The 20867-nt window shown below is 35.9% G+C and overlaps 4 protein-coding genes across 12 annotated transcripts; 1 reads left to right on the plus strand and 3 right to left on the minus strand.

Moving 5' to 3' along the window:
- Positions 1-4041: 4041 nt before the first annotated feature.
- LOC125423864 (transcription repressor OFP7) lies at positions 4042-5591 on the plus strand. The gene has a single exon (XM_048479548.2). The coding sequence runs from the start codon at positions 4314-4316 to the stop codon at positions 5430-5432; it is 1119 nt and encodes a 372-aa protein (XP_048335505.2). The 5' UTR covers positions 4042-4313; the 3' UTR covers positions 5433-5591.
- A 2535-nt stretch (positions 5592-8126) lies between these two features.
- On the minus strand, positions 8127-12122 carry LOC107424835 (uncharacterized). Of its 2 annotated transcripts, XR_001582071.4 has the most exons (10): positions 11807-12122; positions 11534-11582; positions 10955-11043; positions 10790-10846; positions 10537-10599; positions 10361-10426; positions 9541-9627; positions 9180-9273; positions 8359-8979; positions 8127-8256 (listed from the first exon to the last, which is right to left on the minus strand). XR_001582071.4 is itself a non-coding variant. In XM_016034711.4 (9 exons), exons 1-9 carry the CDS (start codon positions 11909-11911, stop codon positions 8456-8458), a joined length of 1134 nt encoding a protein of 377 aa, XP_015890197.1. In that variant the 5' UTR covers positions 11912-12122; the 3' UTR covers positions 8127-8455. The 2 variants fall into 2 exon arrangements, 1 of the variants encoding a protein (XP_015890197.1); XM_016034711.4 differs by having other exon boundaries at positions 8127-8979.
- A 798-nt stretch (positions 12123-12920) lies between these two features.
- On the minus strand, positions 12921-14595 carry LOC107424834 (small ribosomal subunit protein mL103 (rPPR7)). Its single transcript, XM_016034710.4, has one exon. The coding sequence runs from the start codon at positions 14482-14484 to the stop codon at positions 13255-13257; it is 1230 nt and encodes a 409-aa protein (XP_015890196.3). The 5' UTR covers positions 14485-14595; the 3' UTR covers positions 12921-13254.
- Positions 14596-15230: 635 nt separating this feature from the next.
- On the minus strand, positions 15231-20288 carry LOC107424850 (splicing factor U2af large subunit B). Of its 8 annotated transcripts, none has more exons than XM_016034729.4 (13): positions 19997-20285; positions 18985-19328; positions 18649-18768; positions 18236-18303; positions 17531-17601; positions 17400-17444; positions 17218-17277; positions 16979-17039; positions 16737-16849; positions 16186-16632; positions 15930-16071; positions 15589-15656; positions 15231-15468 (listed from the first exon to the last, which is right to left on the minus strand). In XM_016034729.4, the coding sequence occupies exons 1-13, from the start codon at positions 20135-20137 to the stop codon at positions 15331-15333; spliced, it is 1818 nt and encodes a 605-aa protein (XP_015890215.3). In that variant the 5' UTR covers positions 20138-20285; the 3' UTR covers positions 15231-15330. The 8 variants fall into 8 exon arrangements, with proteins under 8 accessions (XP_015890215.3, XP_015890214.3, XP_024932212.1 ...); XM_016034728.4 differs by having other exon boundaries at positions 17400-17447; XM_048479458.2 differs by lacking the exons at positions 15231-15468; positions 15589-15656 and adding an exon at positions 15663-15806 and having other exon boundaries at positions 17400-17447; positions 19997-20288.
- Between the last annotated feature and the right edge of the window lie 579 nt (positions 20289-20867).

Consider the following 20867-nt stretch of genomic DNA (forward strand, 5'->3'; position numbering starts at 1 on the left):
AAAAATTTCTCAAATTTTACTTATGTATATGTATAATTTTATTTTACTGTCAAATTTCATCCAGTTTTTAGTAAGTGTAAATAATTTCTCTTTAAAATGAGACTGATTTTTTTCCCCAACATATATTACAAGTAGTCGAATGCTAATTGGTTAGCATAAGTCACCCAACATTTCTCCAAAAAAAAAAAAAAAAAAAATTACCATATGTTTGAACCATACAAAATAAACTGTGCAGTAGCTAATATAAGTGATCATTTCATTTTCATCTATAAATGGATTACATTAAAAAAAAAAAAATGTATATCCTTGAACAAAAAATATACCTCATCGAAATGTTAGCCTCCCTAATAAGTTCCATGTTTTGAATTTATCCTGAGGGGGTAATCGAGGAGGCCATCAATTCTAATTTGGGCTTGCATTGGTTCCTTTTTTTGTTTTAATACGTACTTTTCTGTTTTGATAATTAAATTATAATCCTTTTATGGGTTTAATGTATATACTTAAAGAATAGGTTAATGATACGTACTTTGCCTAATAAACCTAACTTTGATAGCTGGTCTTATAACTGTATGGTAGGGTTGTATTTAGCCGACAAAACTTTGAAACGTTGCAGACTTTGGACTAAAAATGATCTGTCCAATTTATATGGCAAGTCAAAAAGATCATCAAGTCCTCTAATTTCATATAAATATTACATTATATGATACGAGACATTAAAGTATTGAAATGAAAAGCTATTTGAATTCCGAAGTCAGGTACAATATGCAAAAAATATTTTACACTACACATCTAGCACAGCGAGTGATTTTTATTTTATTTTTTTATTTATTTTTTATTTGTGTGAATGAGTGATGAATTGTTTATATAGAAACTGGTTTTCCGAAATTCACGAAAAAAGAGAGAGGACGCACCGTAGACAAATACAATAGAGACGACAGGCGCGATCAGTACGGCACATGCACAAGCGTACTTGTCGAGTCTTGTTTGGCTCAGGATTTTCCACGTCCCATCCATCATCCATGATTTGGTTTTCAACATTGCCATTCTCTTCCATTTTCTGGTTTTCTTTACTGCTTCCCCGAAATCGAATTTGTACGCCTCTTTCTCTTTGTTTATTCACTCATATATAGAGGTGTTTGTAGGGGCATTTTTAATTGATGTGCTGTTTTTTTTTTTTTTTTTTTTAATATTATATATATATATACACAATATTCATAAATCACTGTTTAATAGCACAAACGGAATTTATATTAAATCATCGTCCTCCATTTAAAAACCACGAAACTGCAAATTTATAAAATTCTTAATAATTTCCTTTTTTCTGGCGAATGAGACAGTAATTCATTATTTGTATGTTATTGGCTCTTTAGCATATATACCCAAAAATTATTTTTTTATATTAATAGAAAAAATATTTTATATTAATATTAATAGTCTTCTGTACTACATTGATCAAATATAATCTAAACAACTATTGGGGTAAATAAAGCTTGGATTGAGATTTGAGGTAAAATTTTTAGAGTGTATTTTTTAAAACTTTAATCTGAATTCTCAAATATTGAAAGATCCAAATCATGCACGGGTGGCAGAAAAAGGACCTTTAAGATTGGGTCAAAAGAAGAAAATGGCAAGGTGGGCCTCGAGCTATATGGACCTGAACACAAGGGCCTGTTAACTAACAAGGCTTGAAATAGGAATAGAAGAAGCGGTAAGGATGGCACCGGGGCACTTTAAAATGTGTCCCATCCCCGTCCCGTTTCCCCGCTACGTTTGAATTCGAAAGGGACGGGGATTTTCCGTTGAAAAATCGGGATGGGACAGATTTTCCGTCTATATATGAAAAAAATTAATATTTAAAATTTTCAAATGTAGTTTTCATTTATTTCACATAAAAAAATATTTATACAAATTATTACATAAACATAATGTTTATAAACCATATGATTAATATCATATAAATATATATATATATATATATGAATAAAAAAAATTATATATTTAAATAAATATGTATATGTATCCCTGACCAGGGCAAGTCTTCCCCCACTCCGTTTTCTGTTTAATCGGGAAATTTCTGCCCCATTAAAGACAAATCCCTGCAGAGATCAGATTATGCAAGTTGTTTTGCCATTCATATAGAGTGCTGTTTAGCTATGAAATTAACGCTAACATTTTCAAAATAACCAATAGTTTAAAAAAGAGACAAAGTTGTAAGAAAAAAGAAGGAAAAGCGGTACTTAGCTTTGTGAAAGAGAATGGTCTAACGAGAGAAAGTGAAAGGAAAAGGAAGAGACATTTGCATGCAAAGATGATTTTGTTTCCTCGGATCCCCACCACCATGTGTTTGAGATCTTTGTTTTTTGGGTGATAGAGCTCTTTTAGGTCGATTATTGACTTTTCTTTCAGTCTATTCTGCGCCTACACATTTAATAATCCAAAGCTCAAAAGCTAGGCTCCTTTGTTCTAATTAGCATCAACAAAACCCCCTTGTAGATGCACAAGCAAATATACGAATTACTTCTTATTTAATGGTCCTAATTCACAACATTATAAGTTAATTACATAAAATTAACTTCAAATGAAACAGCAAAATAGCTAAAATTATAATTCAATAATTAAAAAAAAAAGAAAAAAGAATCTCATGTAGTGGGATTTCCTTGCAAAACTAATATATTTTATTATTTTGAAAAAAAAATTTCCTGTAACAAATTTTGAAAGAAAAAGGTGTAGGTTGAGAGTATGATAAATCATTATAAATAAATTAACAAATGATTTTCCAATTAAAAAAATAAGATGATGAAGGAGATAAGTATGATATGATAGTGACAGGGAGAGAGGACAAGAGAGGTGCTTTTAGTACTGTTTTTCTCTTTAAGTTTTGACTATCTATCCTTTCTCTTCTTAGAAAATAACCCACACCCAAATCCGAGGACATCACTACTCATAAGCTCTCAGACAGGCGCTCTATCCCCTTCTCTGCTAACGAAGAGACGAAGATTCTCTTTCATCTTTCTTTCATTTCTTTTTATCTTTTTTCTTTTCTTAGCGCTGCAACTGCCTTCTCAGGGATTTCTTATATATTCTTATAAGTGGTACCTTGCAGCATCACCCACCTCATATACAGTTTCCTCAGCATATATATTAAAGCAAAAACAATCTTTGGCCATGCTATGTTGGAATAATTAATTTATTTGGCTCCTGGTCTGAAATCATTTGTAATATCAGTATATGTCCTATCATTTTCAAAATCTTGATGCATGGATTACATATAATTTTATGTAGGATATATTACCAAATTACATATAATCAAATATAAAAAAGCTAGTTTGATAAAATTTGTTTACTAATCTACATATATGTTATATATATATATACATTTGTCAATATTATAACAGGGAGAAGGAGATTTCATTTAGATCAAAGTTTTAGTTTTGGATACGGAAGTGTATTATTCTTTGTGAATTTTAGCTCTAGGCCCTAGCCTAATGTGTGGTATGTAATTGAAACCAGCTTTTAGGGATGGACTTTTGTCATGACTTTATTGACCTTGGCTACCAAAACGGATGCAAATAGAATAAAATATAATGGTTGATGGGTGCATCATGTTGTTTACAGTAATAATGTATTAAACAGATAGTTTAAAAAAAAAAAAAAAAAGCTCAACCTGCAGGGCCTGAGAAACTTCAGAATTTTGTAATTTTCTAATATGCTAAAGAATCCCTCAGCGTACGGCCTGATACACTCAGATCATGTATATAATCATAATATCTGTATATTTATCATATCTCGTTTTGACAAGCTTGTCTACTGGGAAGGCGGCCCCTTTGCCTTTAGCAATTTTCCCCTGCCCGTACATAATTCTACTACAGAAAACCACACCCATCCGCATAAATTTAAAATTTTGCACCAAAATATTACAATACAAACCAAAAGAAAGAACAATATCATAGGTTACAATCCTTTTATACATAATATAAAAACTGAAATAATAATAATAATAATAATAAAAGAATCTATAATAAATTTAACCTAGCATATAAGGCTACATCATATAATAAATTAATAATAGCCCAGTAATATTGTTGCAGTGTGTCATAAAATAGTAGATAACAGTATATTTTCCTCCCCTCTTGGTCCCCCGGGGTACCCATCCCAAGCTATTATTAGAATAAATAATTAATTTCCAGCTCCCTATTTATAAAGCTCACATTTTCACGAACAGTTTCTGTGCTTGTATTACGCTCCAGACAAAGAGACAGAAGAGAAAAGAAAGAGAGAGAGAGAGAGCGAGCGAGCAAGCGAGGTAGGGGCCAATGGCGAAACGTTTCAGGCTAAGGATTTCGCGAGTGATTCCGTCTTTCCAATCCTGCCGCTCAAAAGAAACTACGGCTCTCCCAACAGATCCTGTCCCTTCATTCAACAGACTCTCCCCGGTCAACGCCACAGCTGTCAACCTCCGTTTTCCAACTACCACCACCCCCCCACTACACAGTCCACCACCTCCATCGTCGAATAAACACTACTCCTCCCTGAAGCGCCATGTGTCCGCTTTCGTATCCGTGGGCTGCGGTACCAGATCAAAACCTACACACTCAGACGACGACAGCAATGAAGGACCTGAGTTTCACTGGGAAAAAGAAGAGAAATGGCACGTCGTCGCTAAGGTCTACAACGAGACTCCACGTCGGAAAATCTACAATTCCTCTGTTTCCGGCTGTTCCGACAGAGACGACGACGTTCTGCCTCCACCGCCACCACCACCTTCATCGGCGGAGAAAAAGAAAAGGCGTGTCAAGAAGAAGAAAACGCCCTGTCGTCTCCGAATCAGCACGTCTTCAGCTGAAAGTGGACTTTTCAGTAGCGATGGTTTCAATGACGTGGAAGATGAAGAAACCGAAACGCTCGTTTCGTCTTCCAGAAGCTTCTCCACCGATTCTTCGTCGGAATTCAACCCTCATTTGGAAACCATACGCGAGGTAACATTCGATTGCCCGAGGCGAAAGAAGAGCAGAGTAAAAAAGGTCAAGAATAAGAATAAGAAGCCAAAACGGTACGTCTCAAAGGGTGAGAGGAAAACTAGGAACAATTCGAGGAAGAGTGGTGGGTGGTCGCCGTCGGCCGAGAGTGAGTCTCCGGCGAGACTATCGATGTTTCAGAGGCTGATACCGTGTACGGTGGAAGGGAAGGTGAGAGAGAGCTTCGCGGTGGTGAAGAAGTCGGAGGATCCGTACGTGGATTTCAAAAGGTCGATGATGGAGATGATACTGGAGAAGCAAATGTTCGATGACAAGGATTTGGAGCAGCTCTTGCACTGTTTCTTGTCTCTGAATTCTAGGCAGCACCATGGGATTATCGTTCAAGCTTTCTCTGAGATTTGGGACACCTTGTTCTGTACAACAACCACCAGCCGTAGAGTTTCTAGAGCTCTCTGAATCAAAATGGGGAAAGAAAAGAAAAAAGAAAAATAAAATGTAGTAAATCTTTTATTTTTCTCCCTTTGTTTTCTAATTTGTAATATATATTATGTAGGTTTCCTTAATGTTTAATGGTTAAGATCGTATCTCAATATATATTTGCATGCATTTTCTCTACGTAGATCTCAATTTCATGTTCAGAAAGAAAATTGCTTTTGTCTAATCTATTGGCTTGTCTATAATTGTTATTTTCAATATCTTTGCAAGAAGTTTTCTCTAGACTTTATTTGTTAATATTTACTTTTGTGTTAATATTTTTTCACTTTTTTATTAAAATATACAGATTAATATACAACTAGTCAAATACTATAATGCTGGATAGGCAGTTGTTATAAAACGAGGCTTGAAGGAGCTTGGAATAAACTATGGAGCTTTCAAAACTGTCATGAGGATTGTAAAGGTGAAACACATTTAAGGACTGGGCAATTTCTTTTTCTGATGGAAATGGTAGTTTTGACAGAAAGAACAGAGAGTAACACGTGGACACAAGCATGCCAAAGATTTGGGGGGTCTACATCATTGAACTGAGCCCCGAGTCAGCCGACTGACCAATGATTCAATGAGACTGAAATGATGTTGTAACTTGCAAGCTGATCATGAACATATCAAAATATATATGAGTGACTCTTCTAATCCTTTACTCCGCGTTTCACTTTCACCCTCATTATTCTTATGCACATGGGGATATATATATATATATATGTATTTTCATTTGGGTCCACACGCCTTCAGAATATTAAGAACTTTATCTTAATTCTTTGTAAATCTTTTATTGGTTAGATTATTTAATTATGAACAGTATTATAATGTTACTAATACTCAATTACCATCAAATCAATCTAGCTTCGAAGTGGAGTGAGAATAGTAAAGCAGCGATGTTTACAGAATTATGTCGTTTATTATTTAAATACATAATGATAGAGCTTAGTCAGTTATTGTTAGTTATGCAACAGATTATTGATCGTTATAGACTTCCCACTCCTTCTATTCACCTAAAGTCCACCTTTGAAATGCTTTTTCAAAAACCACCTGATTATCGTAATTTGAAAATATTTGGCTGTCTTTATTATCATTGATTAAACCGTATAACAAACACAAATTAGAGTCCACATCAAGGCCATGTCTCTTTTTTTTTTTTTTTTTTTGGGTGAATATCAAGGCAGTGTCTCTTTTTCCACATCAATGTTAACTTCACACATAATCTATAGTATGCGATTGTCTTATTAGTTTCGATTTTGAAATGCAAATTTGTCTTTTTCAATCAATTTTTTTGTTGTTCTAATTATTGTTAAATCACAAGTTAAATTAGGAATATATCTTTGGAATATTTCATATAATCTGGGCACTACTAAGCAATAACAATGACGACGAGAGCGAATTACTTGTTAATAGTACAATACGTAAAAAGTAGAGTACACCTTAGAAGCTAAAAGACAAAATGGCCGGCCTCCATCCATGGGGCATCTGTCAATGTCCATTGTCCAAGACCAAAAAAGATTACTGTTTCAGGTGTTTCTTCAGTGCGGTGTGTCATATATATCTACAAGTCTCTCTCGACTTTTCTTTTTCTTCTATAAAAACCATAGGTCTTCTAAGAGCAGCCTGATGATATGTATATATGGAGGCAAGAGGCAGAGATAGCAGTAAAAAAGTGAGACTTCACTTATGCTGTTGAAGGGATAAGATTATACAAATATGTAGGAAGGTGTTTCGTGAAGGCCACGCCAAGAGTTAGAATAGGGCCCTGCCCTCGGTTGAAGGGAAGAGAAAAGAGAGAAGAGAGAAGAGAGAAAAGAGAAAAGAGAAGAGAAAGAAATTCTCTTAGTTGAACTGGAAACGTTTCAGTGCATAGAGAGCACACACGGTATCAGAGATTCTTTTACCCACCTAACGAAACTATGCCTTTAAAGCCCCAACCTTCCTGACTCACTCCCTCCAAAAAAGGCACCGCCAGTTTCCACTTTCTTTTAAGCGCATGCAATTTTTTTAGATTCTTTAGTATCCTTCTAAACCCCTATCCATCCCTACGTATCACTCTCTCTTTCCTAATCCTCCCTTCACCGTTGGATTTCCTTTCCCCGTGATTTGTGCCCCCATCCATTTGATTTCCCAGAAAGAACAAAAAAAAACATATAAAGAAGAAATATATACAACAAGAAACATCTATATATGGTTTAAATACGTAACCATTTGAGAACGTACAGAAAACCCATCTGCTTCTTCATTGTCTACGATGTTTCTTAGACAGTTACAGTTCCTTGCCGAACGCAATTAGTACAACACAAGGAAAGGTAACAAGTTTTCCAGTAACAAAATTTTCTTCAGGATTTGTCAGGTTTCAACTCGAGAACTTAGTCACTAACTCGTCGATTTTGATTTAGTACAAGGTATTAATATTTCGCTGTTCCTCAGCTCCGTATGATAATGTGCCATATCTTTCTGTTATTTGGTTTATAATTATGTTAACGTACATATATTTTTTGGTTTTAAAGAAAAGGGGAAAAACTTAAATAAAACTTAAATATGAAGTTTTTGGACAGACTTTATTGTTTTATAGCGTTTGTTGGTGTGCCAAAGTAGACGAACTGAAAAGAGGATCAATAATATCAACTTTCACGACAGGATATGTGTATGCAAGTTTCTTAAAAGAAGTAAAAATAATATGAAAAATTAACATAAAGCTGAACTAGTTAAAACGGTCGCTTCGAGCACAGCGAGTTCAAGCTACAGACCCTTTTGATCGGGGGATACATATAATAGATCTTTGCCACTCCAGAAAGCCCTAATGCACAGAAGAAAAGACTGAATTACTTTTACAAAATTACATATTGGAGTTTACGAATTCACAAATTGACCAAAAATTCAGCTCTTTGAATAGTTGTACCTCTTTCAGTAGTTTGTTCCGCTACTATAGAAATAAACACAAAATACCCTGCATCAATGAATTTAAGACGGGGAGGGGGAGGAGGATTAGTTCAAGATTAAGTTGAAGCTGGAGGAGGTGGTGGAGGATTGCTGGGAGGGGGAGGGGGTGGAATTGATCCCTGTGGAAACATAAGGGGCCTCTGCTGAGGGGGAGGAGGCGGTTGTCGCCAATTTGGTGGTGGGGCACCCATTCCCATGGGAGGTGGAAGAGACCTTGGAGGAGCCATGCCCGCCTGTGGCGGTGGTGGTGGCATGCTTGGGGGAGGAGGTCTGAATTGCTGAACTGGAGGTGGAGGCATCATATGTGCTGGGACTGTTTGACCTGGTTGTTGTGGCTGACCTTGCCATGTCGGTTGTCCAGCTACCTGCATGGTTGGGTAGGCCAAACCTTGAGGGGTTGGTGGGCGGAGTGTAGGAACAGGAACTGGTATAGCAGCACCATTTGCAAAGGGCCGTGGAGGCACCGGACCACCCAAAGTACCGTTGGCCTGGGGACCATTTGTAAGTGTTGGAGGCCCGCTGGCAAATAGTGTATGAGGCCTGCTCTTTGAACTAGGATTGCTTGCAGCCAAAACTCTCTCTGCAACGTGATAGTAGGACATGAGTTAATATTCGTAATAATATAATGTATTTTCTAGTTATGAAGTCGCTAAAGTAACAAATTCCCAAACTCGCAATATAACAAAAGCAAAAAGCATGAATCAGAACTGATCTCATAGCTATATGATAGTAACATAAAGACAAACATATGAAGCAGCAAATGCGAACAAGAAACCACACCTGCTGGAGTACCATGACGCTCCCCTTTTGTGTCTTTCTTATATGCATATGAAACTGTTATTTGACGATTGCAAAGATATTGACCATTCATTGCCTGTAAAAATAGAGAATCAGCCAACGTTCATATATTAAATCAAGATACACTTGGTGACAACTATTTTCTGAAAGGCCTTACTGAATGGAACTTTTAACAAATCAAAGTAGACATGGCATTGACATTTTTAGCAATCATAACGAATTTAAAGAGTTGTAAGATGACTAACTAATCTGAAAACTCATTACCATAAACAAATAATTCATTCACGTAATGTAACTTGTCAAGAATATTCTGTGGATATCAAGGACAAGTTCAGGCACATACCTCAATTGCTGCATCAGATGCCTCAAAGGAATCATAGCTAATAAAACCAAAACCACGAGAATTTCCTGTATCTGGATCTCTCATTATCTGGAAAAGATAAGTAAAAATCATTAGAATCCATGTAACCATACAGATCACTAAATTAATTGGTAGAGTACAAACTCAAAATAAGCATTAAACAGAAATGTTTGATTCTAGACCTTGTACCAGCAGCATTTCTATTTGTCTGGAAAAGTGAAGTGTCAAATTTCAGAATTTATTTACGAAATTAATTTTTAGATTCTAGATGATTGGACCTAAAACTGGCCCCTTGGCACTTAATTAAGAAGGAAGAGGAGATCAAAATCCAGTTTAGAATGTGCTGTCTCTACCATCCAACAAACCATTCTCTTGCATGAGCAAGCTATGAAATTCATAGTATTCCTAGATCAATTGTGGTTTGTGGATGATTATAGATATTAAAATACAGACATCATAAATAATCTGGCAATTGAGAAAGCGTGATCCTCAATTTCCATCCTTGTACAGCCTACTGTAAAAACAAAAGTGGACAACGAAAAGTTCACAACCACGACTAACTAACTGCCTCGACATATTCAACCAAACACAACCTTAAGTCCTGATTTCTTAGGTTGGTTACAAAACCTAACACCTCACTCCCTCGGTCCATGTTTAAGTAGGTCCATATCCTCCACACAAAGAGTACCATCTCAATATCAGACAAACAATAGTGCAATTTAATTAATGAGATAATAGAAAACCGAGATGTGCTTAAGGAAAACTTCAATGTATATGAACATAAGAAAGTCCGAACCAATACCTTCGGATTTGTAACTATGACCCCAAAGGCACTGAAAGTATCATAAAGAAGTTTCTCATCCACATCCTGAAAGAAAATCAGGGTCAGTTTTTGTTATAATTAAGGTTAACCAAAAAGTTAAAAACTAACAGTATAACATCCCTATTTGGACTTCCACACAAAGTGGAACAGCTTACAGGGTCAAGGTTTCCAATGAAAAGGTTTGCCCCCACATCCAGACTCTTTTTATCTTGTGATGCCTGTAACCATATAAATGAGACATGAATAAAGTTTCATATAACTTGCATCTCTCTCTTTCAAAGACTTGCAAATAAAAAACATGTTGCACTTTAAATGGCCTTTTAAATTTGTAATATGCAAGATAAAATTCTATCCAGTACGTAACATTCAGAAGCTGGAAGATGCAAGTTTAAAAAGGAAAGTCAATACCTTATTTACACGGATTGGCTTCCCATAAAGTTTAATCATATTAAGCACCTTGATTGCCTGCATAATTTACAGACAGTACAAGCAAAAAAATAAAATAAAAATTATATTTCAAAAAGGAAATTCGACTTCACTACTGAACAATATGTATCAATGGGCATCACTCACATAATCAGCATCTTCTTCACTTCGGAATTCCACAAATCCATATCCTTGATGAAGGTTCGTCACTCTATCTTTAGGAACATACACATTAACTGAAACAATACAGAAAAAAAAAAAAAAATTACGCAAACGCACATTCTCCTATCAAAACTTGTTACTTTAGTACTTAAAAATGTTGGAAGCTATTAAAACTGCCACAACAAAAACTTATCTCAGTGCATTGAAAACAAAGCAAAGTTTTAAAACCATTCTTCATCTTCTTCGATGATATTTTATTTATCTAAATCACACCTTTGCTTCAAGGGGAACTTAAAGCACCTAAATAGGCAATCGGACATCCATGGTTAAACACAGAGCAAATGCATAGAGTAAATAGCGGTAACAACCACAAAGTGGCAAAGTAAACTATCCATCTATGGTTAACCCAAATATCCCAACCAATAATATGAAGCCTAAACATGAAAGCTTATACACCGTTGATCTAATATACACACATATGAGAGCACATTTAAGTTAAATAATAATAACAATAATAATAATAATAATAAGACTTTGAATGCCAAAGAAAAAGAAAAAGCATACCAACAGGGCCAGCTTGAACAAATAACTCCCATAGTAACTCCTCAGAAACCTGCAAGCAAATTTAGAAAAAAATTAAAAATAAATAAATAAATCAACTACTTGAAATTCCAAGAAAATGAATTATGGATTTCGGAACCAAAAATACAAAGCCCGAGGCAAAAACCCTAAAAAACCTTTTCTGCAATAATCATAAGGCGATAGAAGGAAGTAGAAAATCCTAAAGTTAAAAGCAAAGATGAAAATGAAAAAGAAAAAGAAAGAAGAAAGAAGAACCTGAGGGTCAAGATTTCCAACATATGCAGTGGCGTCTTGGTTCCTCTCGGCCGAGTGTTGTCCCAGCAAGTTCGCTCCCACACCCGGCGCTATTCGGGTCGTCATTTTTTCTCAATCTCTCGCTTTCTCTGTGTGACTGAGTTTGGAATTGGAAAACACTTTCTATTTTACCTGTTATTTTCTTCCCAAATTAAATAAAAACAAAAACTAAAATAAAATAGCTGTTAATCTTTTCTATAATTTCACGATTGGACGAACTCTCTCTCAAGCAAGTCTCAAAGTCCGCAGGCGGTGCTACTCTCTTCAGTCTTCGCCTTCGGACATGGGATTGAAATGGGCCCAACCAGCGTAACGTTTGGGTAAATGTCGGGTCCGATTGATCTAATGGGTCTGGGCATGTTTTTTAAAGCCCATCAGTGAGAGATCGTGGGAACCAAGAGGTTTAAAGGATTTTTCACTTTTTGATTAATGGGTTTCAAAGGATTTATGATTGTTAATTAATTACAGTAAAATAACTAGAAAATTGGATTAAACCAGTTTTTCACTTACAATTAAACTTGTAAGTAGAACCCTGATGGGAAATAGGAGTTGGTGATCGTCCTATTTGTGCTCTTGTTATGGGTTGCCATAGAAAGGGAGATTTTTTTTATTTTTATTTTTTTTAAAGAATAATACAAAGGGAGATAATTGATTAAATATTTTGTGGAAGATTTACAAATAAAAAATACATGTTTTGCATCCCAAAGGATAAAATCATATACTAATTGATTAGCCAGTATAGAAAATGAACAATAACCATGATACCAAAGTTCTCTCTTTTTTATTTTTTTCATACAAAAAAATAGAACATCTCAATAATTGATTTATTTTCCCCTTGAGACAACGTCTTCAGTAACATTTATACGCCCATTCGCTTATGCCTGCCAAACTTTAGGATTGGCTTTAAACTACTATTCATCTTCAGCCCAGAGATTCTTCCTTCTTTTAAAATGATGGAAGAATGGCATTTGGTTCCCATTTGCAGAAAAAACAGCTTAGATCATAGAACTACCCCTTCAAGCCATTCAAATGCCGGAAGCAGAGTGCTCAATGAAGTGGCAAAATTTCATCCATATAATGGAATCTTATAAAATGGTAGAAGATATAATTTTTCACCAGCGGTAAAAATTATGAAGTGTTGAACAGCTACCAAATAACAGGAACAAAAAAGTGACAAAAATCAATATGAAAAAAACAAAAAAATGGAGCTTTTACACCTTAATGATTGCATGCAAGCTCCAATTTTTGGCTTCCACAGCCAATCAAACTAATAAACTTCAGCAACACTGCATTATTCATTACAGGTTACATATCAATCAGACCGGAGTCAAATGCAGAGGCAGATTTATGAGACCAACTCCAGTCGATACCAACCAAAAAGAAAAACTTGAATGAAAACTTTTACTCGGTCATGCAGCAGCTTCTTTATCCTCATCCGATATTGAAGAAGCATCAGAAGCAGAAGCCAAACCAAGACTTTCCTCGACTTTCTTCCAAGAATTCAATACATTAGGCGGGAACTTCTTTTTTATAGTTCTAATCAATCCCTTGGCCTCCTTAATTTTCTTCTTCTTTACTAACCCCTCAACTAAATGTTTCAAGGTGTTGAAATCTGGAATTTTATGCACCCCAACACTAGTCTTGAATACCTTATACCCTCTCTCAAAATCCCCACTCCTACATAAATAGTATATCAAAGTCCTAAAAGTAGCTGCATTAGGATTACACCCATTATCCTCCAAACCCTCATAAACATTCTTTGCCTCTTCCATCATTCCATTCTTACAATAACAAGTCATCAAGTAATTGTAACTAATCGTATCAGGTTTCAGCCCGGCATTGCTCATTTCATCAATCAAAGCCTTCACCTTTTCCGGTTTCCCACCTTGGCAATGCATAATCCTAACATTATAAGCTGCAACATCAATCTCACAATCCTTGTTCACCATCGTACTCCACAACTTCTCGGCCTCTTCGGTCTCGCCCTTCTTGTACAGAGTATCCAATATGGTCGTAAACGTTACAGCAGTTACCTCAATGCCTTTCTTCTCCATCTCTGTCAAAGTCTCAATGGCCTTCTCCGGCGAACCGGCTTCGCAATAAGCCTTAATCAAAATACCATAGGAAATTTTATTAGGGGTGAAACCGTACTTCGCCGGAATGTCATTGAACAAGACGGGAACCTTATCAAACAGTTTGGAATGATTGCAAGCCGATAACAGGGTATTGAAGGAAATCACCGATCTGGATGTACCCAACTCGTCCATTTGCTCGAAGGTTCTCAAGGCATGATCGAACATGCCGGCTAAGCCGTAAGATCGAATAAGGGTGGACAAGTAAGGTTCTTCGGTGATCTTTGGGTCAGTCTTATGGGACTCGATGAGGGTTTCGATGTCCGAGAATCGGCGAGCCTTGGCGAGGCGACGGACGGTGAGGTCCTGAGCATAACGAGAGGAAGTGGGGGAGCAATAGTTTTTGGATAAAGAGGAATAGATTTCCAGAGCTTTGTCAGGGTCATGCTCAGATCGGAGCTTTGATTTTGCTCTTGAGATGGAGATTGAAGGTTTGGCTGCGGAGGTGGTAGTGGCGGCGGTGGAAGATAGATGACGGAGATGGCGGATGGGAGTTGAAGATGACATTCCTAGGGTTTTTTTGGAGGGTTTGGGTGAAAGAGCAACTTTCAAGTGCCTGTGTTCGTGTAAAATGAGTAGGGTTTTAGAGGGCTGTTGAGCTGTGCTGACAAAACTAACTCCGTCAAATCTTGAATGCTATTTTTCTTTTTGGTAATAATTTATTTCCCGGATATATTTTGAATAATGGAAATTATTATTTTTTTTCACTATTTCCCGAATAAATGTTAAAAAAGAAATTATTATACTTTTAAATATAATTAATTTTTCTATTTCCCTGAGCATTTTATACTGTTAAAATAATTAATTAAGGTACAAAAATATACTTTACGCTAGTATTAAATAATAAGCTGAAAATACTTTGCTTTCCCCATCTCCCTAAACTTTTGTTTTACCACACTTTACATCTAAAATAAACCCCTTTCAAAATACCCAACTCATAATGGCGGTGAAAATGAAAAAACCTAGATTTTATCCATGCGCACTCAGCTTTCGAATCTCCACAAAATTTAAGAGGCAGCACAATTACATATTTCATATTCAACGACATAGGTAACAAACGCAAAAGTCCAACAAATTGCAAATCACTATAAAATTCAAGGACGATAATCTTCTTTTTATGAAAATATGGCTTTTTCATTAAAAGGTAATAGGCATCCCTTCATAATAATAATTTTCATATTTAAATCCCTTCAATTAAGCATAAAAGCCAAATTATATTCAAAGAAAAGCAAGAAAAATAGACAACTAAAATATAGTGTCAATCTAAAATTCATTAATATTTTCTTCGATTCAAAAATACTATATAATTGTCTTATCGCCTAAAGCGACAAATAAAAGATGAGTCCGCCTTAACTAGCCATCATAGTCCGCCTCAGCAAACTTGTTCTCCGGATAAAACACGGCAACTACTTGGTTTCCACCAAATTTTCTACCATTCAATCCCGCGCGAGCTTTGGAAGCGCTATCCGCGTCCACATACTCCAAAAACACCTGAAAATACAAAATCTATTCAGCCAGCAGAAAAACTAAAAATCCGTTCATTAGTATGATAATTTGGAGGGTTATCTTGAAAATCTTTACAATATTAAAAAAATTAAAATTAGTACAGACCTTTCCCACTCCAGGTGATGGTTGCCCATCGGGCAGTGGTCGTGGGATGACAACACTTGCCAATGGCCCTGCAGAACAACAAAATTTACAAGTCAGATAGTCTAGCAATAATAAACTAAAGTCACCCAAGGTAAAAATCTTAGTTAGAAAGTTATGTGGGGCTTCAGTCTGTATTAGGCCTGATTCTCATTTAGCAGAATGTGGGACTACAAAAAAGGCTGTAAAACAGAAACATATAACACAAACAAAATCAATACACATGCAATGAAATGCAGTTTACCAAGAAACTTTAAGAAATTAAATAAACGAAGAATATCGTGTTCTGAAAATGGGTGACTGACCAAATTTCCCGCCTTCCTGCCTCATGTCTTCCACAATGTCTTCATATTCCTCATCATCTCTTAGCTCGTCTGCAGAAACTACTTGAGTAAGGCATACAACCTTGGAGGCTGCTGCACCAGGCTGTTGTAATAACATGAACCTCTGCAGAAGAATAGCCCAAATAGAGTTTTTTTCATATAACAAAATAAAAAGATAAATCATAATAAAGAAAACAAATGATAATACTATAACCAAAAGATAACAAAACCAATCTACCTGCAATGCAATCTGCTGCTGCGCATGCAATAGTACACTTTCTTGCTCAGGTTTGGGTTGGTTAGCACCCTGGTTAGCACGCCTAACAGTGAGTGTTTTATCCCCCATTTTGATTCCATTAAGAGCTGCACAAGCTATGTCTGTAACTGAAAGATCTTGATAAACACAGAAGGCATAGCCTTTTGAGTTTCCAGTTTCCCTGTCTTTCACAAGATCAAAACCCCGAAGGGGTCCAAAAGACTCGAGCAATTCCTTGATCTGTGCTTCTGTAAAATAGTAGGGCAACCCCCCCACAAAAATGCGATCAGGTCCCTCAAGCCCACCAGCAGAACCTGGTGTTAAACCAACAGCAGCCAGATTCAGATTGGGATTGGGTTGGCTTGGACCAAGCGTTGCAGCAAGAGAAGGGTTGTAATCACTAGGCCTCCTCACCTTAACAGGGGCTCCCTGTATGGTTTACCATAAAAAAGGTTAAACAGATGAAATGTACATGTGCATCAGTGCTGAAAAATGTTCAATCTGGATTAATGGAATAGGGAAGAAAAAAGTACCTCAAAAATAATTCCATCTAATGCCATAGCATTGCTTGCCTCCTCAACAGATCTCATCTCCACAAAAGCAAACTTCTTTTCATGATTAATATAAACATTTACAACCGCATCCCCTGAACAAACACAACAACATAAATGAATACTGATGAAAGGCAGGAAACTCAAATCATGTAAAAATGAAAGAACAATTATAATAAATATATATTGTGTGTGTGTGTGTGTATATACACACACATGCATACCTGGACCAGCAGTGTTTCCTCCAATTGCAGCCATAACTTGACTGAAAAACGTGGCAACTGACTGTAAGAGACACGCATCAGATCAATATGGATAATAAAATCAGCTTAATCAAATAGATTTCCAAAAATATGAAATTCATTCAAACAAAATCTTTGGATTGGGTAAACATAAATTCAAAAGAAATGAGCATTAATTCACAAAGAACACTTTATTAGAAGTCAAGACAAAAAAGCATTACCTGTTCATTTGCTGTAGGGGGAAGCCCTCCAACGTAAACCCGCCGGGCATGCCTAGTAGCCTGACACAAAAGATACTTATAAGCTTTAAAATATTAAATGTAAAAAAAAAAAAAAGATTGGAGGCAATAAATAAATAAATAATAATAATAATAACCAAAAACTTATGGAAGCTTATGACAACCTGCTGCGTCATTGCCTGAACCGGCATAACAGGAAGAGCTGGAAACTGCTGCAAACAATTAAAAAATGAAAATCAAAAAACAATCATCAATATATGACAAAATTTATGAAGGGATCAGGAGATGAAGTTACCTGACCAGTCGCAAGAGGGAACATGTTGGGAAACATTCCAGGAATGGTTGGACTAGCCCCAGGAATCTGACCTGCAAAAAGAATAAATCATTTCTTCAGTATTCAAAACATACTCAAATTTTAACTTCTAGGTCTTTTTGATTTAAGTACATGATGACTCCTGCCACTTCAATCGCCATGTGAATTCATTAGATTAAAAATCCTAACCATTATAGCATATTTTATCAAAGAAGATGAAAAGAATACATCATGTACAAGTTCTGGAGGAAATATTTGTAAGACTACCAAAAAAGGAAATAGTTGCCGGTTGAAGACGAACAAGATCCATCAAACCGGTGCATTGGTTCTCCCTTGTACATTAAAGCTACAGAAGTCGGCTCACACCCATTGTCAGCACAGTGGGGCAAGTAGCCCAACATTGCCTTCTTACAACAAAAGACAAGACATAGAAACAAACAAACAAACACCAAACACAAGAGAAAACCAAAAAGATCTCTCAGTCCCAGAATTATTTCACCAAGTAAACAATAAAAAATCTATAGCCCATCCACAGAAGACTGTTTCATTATATGTGCGAATGAAGGAACAAAATATAGCTTACCAAAATAACACCATGCAATTTGATACGAACTTTCCACACTATTCCAACAAAGAAAAAGCAGTTAAGAGAATATAACAATCCTAAATCTATGGGGATAAATGTACCTGCAGCAGCTGCACCAGCTAGCATTGCAGAAGCCGGAGGTGCCATATCAAAACCGCTAATCCTCTTGCTGCGAGTATAAAATGTTAGGATACCCAAGAGCATATAAAAGTGAAAAGTTAACATAAAGAAACACACCGAGTATTATCACACACTTAAAAATAGCTTACAAACACTATTAAAAAACGATAAAACTTCAGGCTTCCAGCATATATCAAATTACATTTTTGTAAATGTACAACAAAACTGTAAAATAACAAGTCGAAGACCACACAGGGTTAGGTTACAAATTTTGAAGCATCCAAAATGGCCCAAAGATATTACATAAATTTCCTAGATTACACAAAACAAGTTTGTTTCAATACTTTAACTAGCAAAAAGGGCATTAACAAGTCTCTCACAAGCCAAAACCTACCTCTTTGAGCGTGACCGAGAACGTGACCTTGACTTGGATCTATGCTCAGATCTACCCCTTGAGCGTGATGATGATCTGCGCCTGTGCCTATCCTCCCTGTCTCTGTCATAATCCCTTCGTCTGTAGAAAACATTAAACAAAATCAACACCACCAAGGAAAATTCAAAAATAATACTAAAAACAAGAAATTCATTGACTAAATTTAAAATAGGAATCAACTTGATAAAAAGTTAAGTAGCAGAAAAGAATTCCAAAGTGTCAAGATTCTAGAAGAGTTAAAAACCTGATCAATATTACACAAACTGGTAATACATTGTCATTATTCATATGTATTACCTGTCATAGTCACGGCTGCGGTAAAATTCTTCATCATCATCATCATCCCTATCTCTTCCACGCTCCCTTCTCTCACTTCGGTCCCTGTGGCGATCCCTGTGATGTCGATCACGATCCCTGTCTCGGTCCCTCTCCCTGTCCCTGTCCTTATCCCTATCCCTGTCTCGGTCTCTTTCCCTATCCTTGTCCCTCTCCCTCTCCCTCTCCCTGTCCCTACTTCTCCTCCCCTCTCTGTCCCTATCTCGTTCTCGATCTTTATCGCGGTCCTTCTCCTTATCTCTTCCCTTTTCTCTTTCCTTTTCTCTGCTCCTGGAAGACTCTCTCTCATAATCACGAGAACCATGCTGCAAAACAGTTCGTCAAACACATCAGCAAACTTTGCGTGAATGAAAGACAGGAATACATTATCAAATAAATATACAACCTAAAATTATTTTCCTCGTAAAGTGGTTACAATTACAAGAATAATGACTTCAAAATAAATTTTCGAAATGCATGCAAAGCATATGGTAAATGTAGTGTCCAGTGCTAACCATCACGCAACAGATAACCAACTATTAACAATTCATAATAATCAAAAGTAAAGAGGCTAACTCAACCACGAGAATTCGAGGGAAAAGCTAACATAGATACAAGAGAAACGCAGGAAAGATATATGCTACTTCACAAGCATTAGCCCACGTTAATCATAACAACACTCTTTTCAAAACCTTATAATTTAGTTAGTACCGGCTATGAAAAGATAATCTACAAAATAACATCAACGAGAAAACAGAACAGAAACATCATTAAATTACTCTAAAACCCTAGAATCACAATTAATTGGTCTGATCCCATCAAAAACCCTAGAATTCAAAGCATCCAAAATTCAACAGAAATCAAATCCAGTAAAAACCTAAGGGCTGAATAAAGATATCGTCGTTACGAAATCGTATAAAACCAAAGGCTCGCGCGCGCGCACACACACAAAAGGTGTCCGTACAAGCAAATCTCTGGGTAACTGTACGTCTACCTGAGATTTTGATTCATTGTAATCGTCAGGCACGCCATGGCTGTTACTACGAGGGTGGGGAGTGGAACCACCACCACCACCACCACCGTAGTTGTCGACGTCCTCTCCATTTCCTTCGTATCTTTCTTCGTAATCCGCCATATTTTGTGAGATTCTTGAGAACTTATCGCTATTACCGCCCTTCGCGACCGTCAATCTAAGAGATTGTCTGCGAAACGTGAAAGACTATGCACTAGCCCAGAGCTTTGAGATTTCTAGGGCTTGCGACACTGGATTTACCCCTTATATACCATAAAATGTTTGGATAAATTGGTAACAATAATTTTGGGGGTTTTTTTTTTTTTTTTGATATCTATATATATATATATATATATATATTTTTTTTTTTTTTTTTTTTTCTTGCTGAAGTTAATGCTCAGCATCTGTCTCATCTCGAACTTAAAATAAAGGGCAAATAAATAAATAAAATAAACAAATCATCTCCTACTTGGTTTACATTTTTTTTCCTTTTGAAAAAAATAAGACTAGAAAAAAGATTTATTTTTTTCACTTTTGATTATAATATTAATATATTTTTTTCATCATTTAGAATAAATCCACCGATCAGAACCAATTTAATTTGATAACTATAATATTATTATCACAGTTGTGACAATAATTATAATATTATTATCATACATAATTTTATATTTATGTCTCTTTTGAGTTTAAAAACTGATTTTTTAATATAATATTTTTATGTTTATTAAAAAAAATTACTCTAATTTAAAAAAAAAAGAAAAAAAAAAAAAAAAAAAGATGATAATAACTTGAATCATCGCTCTCCTTTGATGGTAAAACAATTCTTATAACAACGATTTCTAAAAGCTGA

The sequence above is a fragment of the Ziziphus jujuba genome, chromosome 7 (genome assembly GCF_031755915.1).
Source record: "Ziziphus jujuba cultivar Dongzao chromosome 7, ASM3175591v1".
NCBI classification, from domain to species: Eukaryota; Viridiplantae; Streptophyta; class Magnoliopsida; order Rosales; family Rhamnaceae; genus Ziziphus; species Ziziphus jujuba.

Excerpts from the sequence above, each read along its gene's own strand:
- LOC107424835 (XM_016034711.4), bottom strand. The coding sequence starts at position 11,911 with ATGACGACCCGAATAGCGCCGGGTGTGGGAGCGAACTTGCTGGGACAA. Across the intron at positions 10,427-10,536 it reads TCATTGGAAACCTTGACCCT|GATGTGGATGAGAAACTTCT; the intron begins GTAAGCTGTTCC and ends ATTTTCTTTCAG. Across the intron at positions 9,274-9,540 it reads CATCTGATGCAGCAATTGAG|GCAATGAATGGTCAATATCT; the intron begins GTATGTGCCTGA and ends CTATTTTTACAG.
- LOC125423864 (XM_048479548.2), top strand. The coding sequence starts at position 4,314 with ATGGCGAAACGTTTCAGGCTAAGGATTTCGCGAGTGATTCCGTCTTTC.
- LOC107424850 (XM_016034728.4), bottom strand. The coding sequence starts at position 20,137 with ATGGCGGATTACGAAGAAAGATACGAAGGAAATGGAGAGGACGTCGAC. Across the intron at positions 18,769-18,984 it reads CGCAGCCGTGACTATGACAG|ACGAAGGGATTATGACAGAG; the intron begins GTAATACATATG and ends TGTTTTCTACAG. Across the intron at positions 17,278-17,399 it reads TTCAGGCAATGACGCAGCAG|GCTACTAGGCATGCCCGGCG; the intron begins GTTGTCATAAGC and ends CTTTTGTGTCAG.
- LOC107424834 (XM_016034710.4), bottom strand. The coding sequence starts at position 14,484 with ATGTCATCTTCAACTCCCATCCGCCATCTCCGTCATCTATCTTCCACC.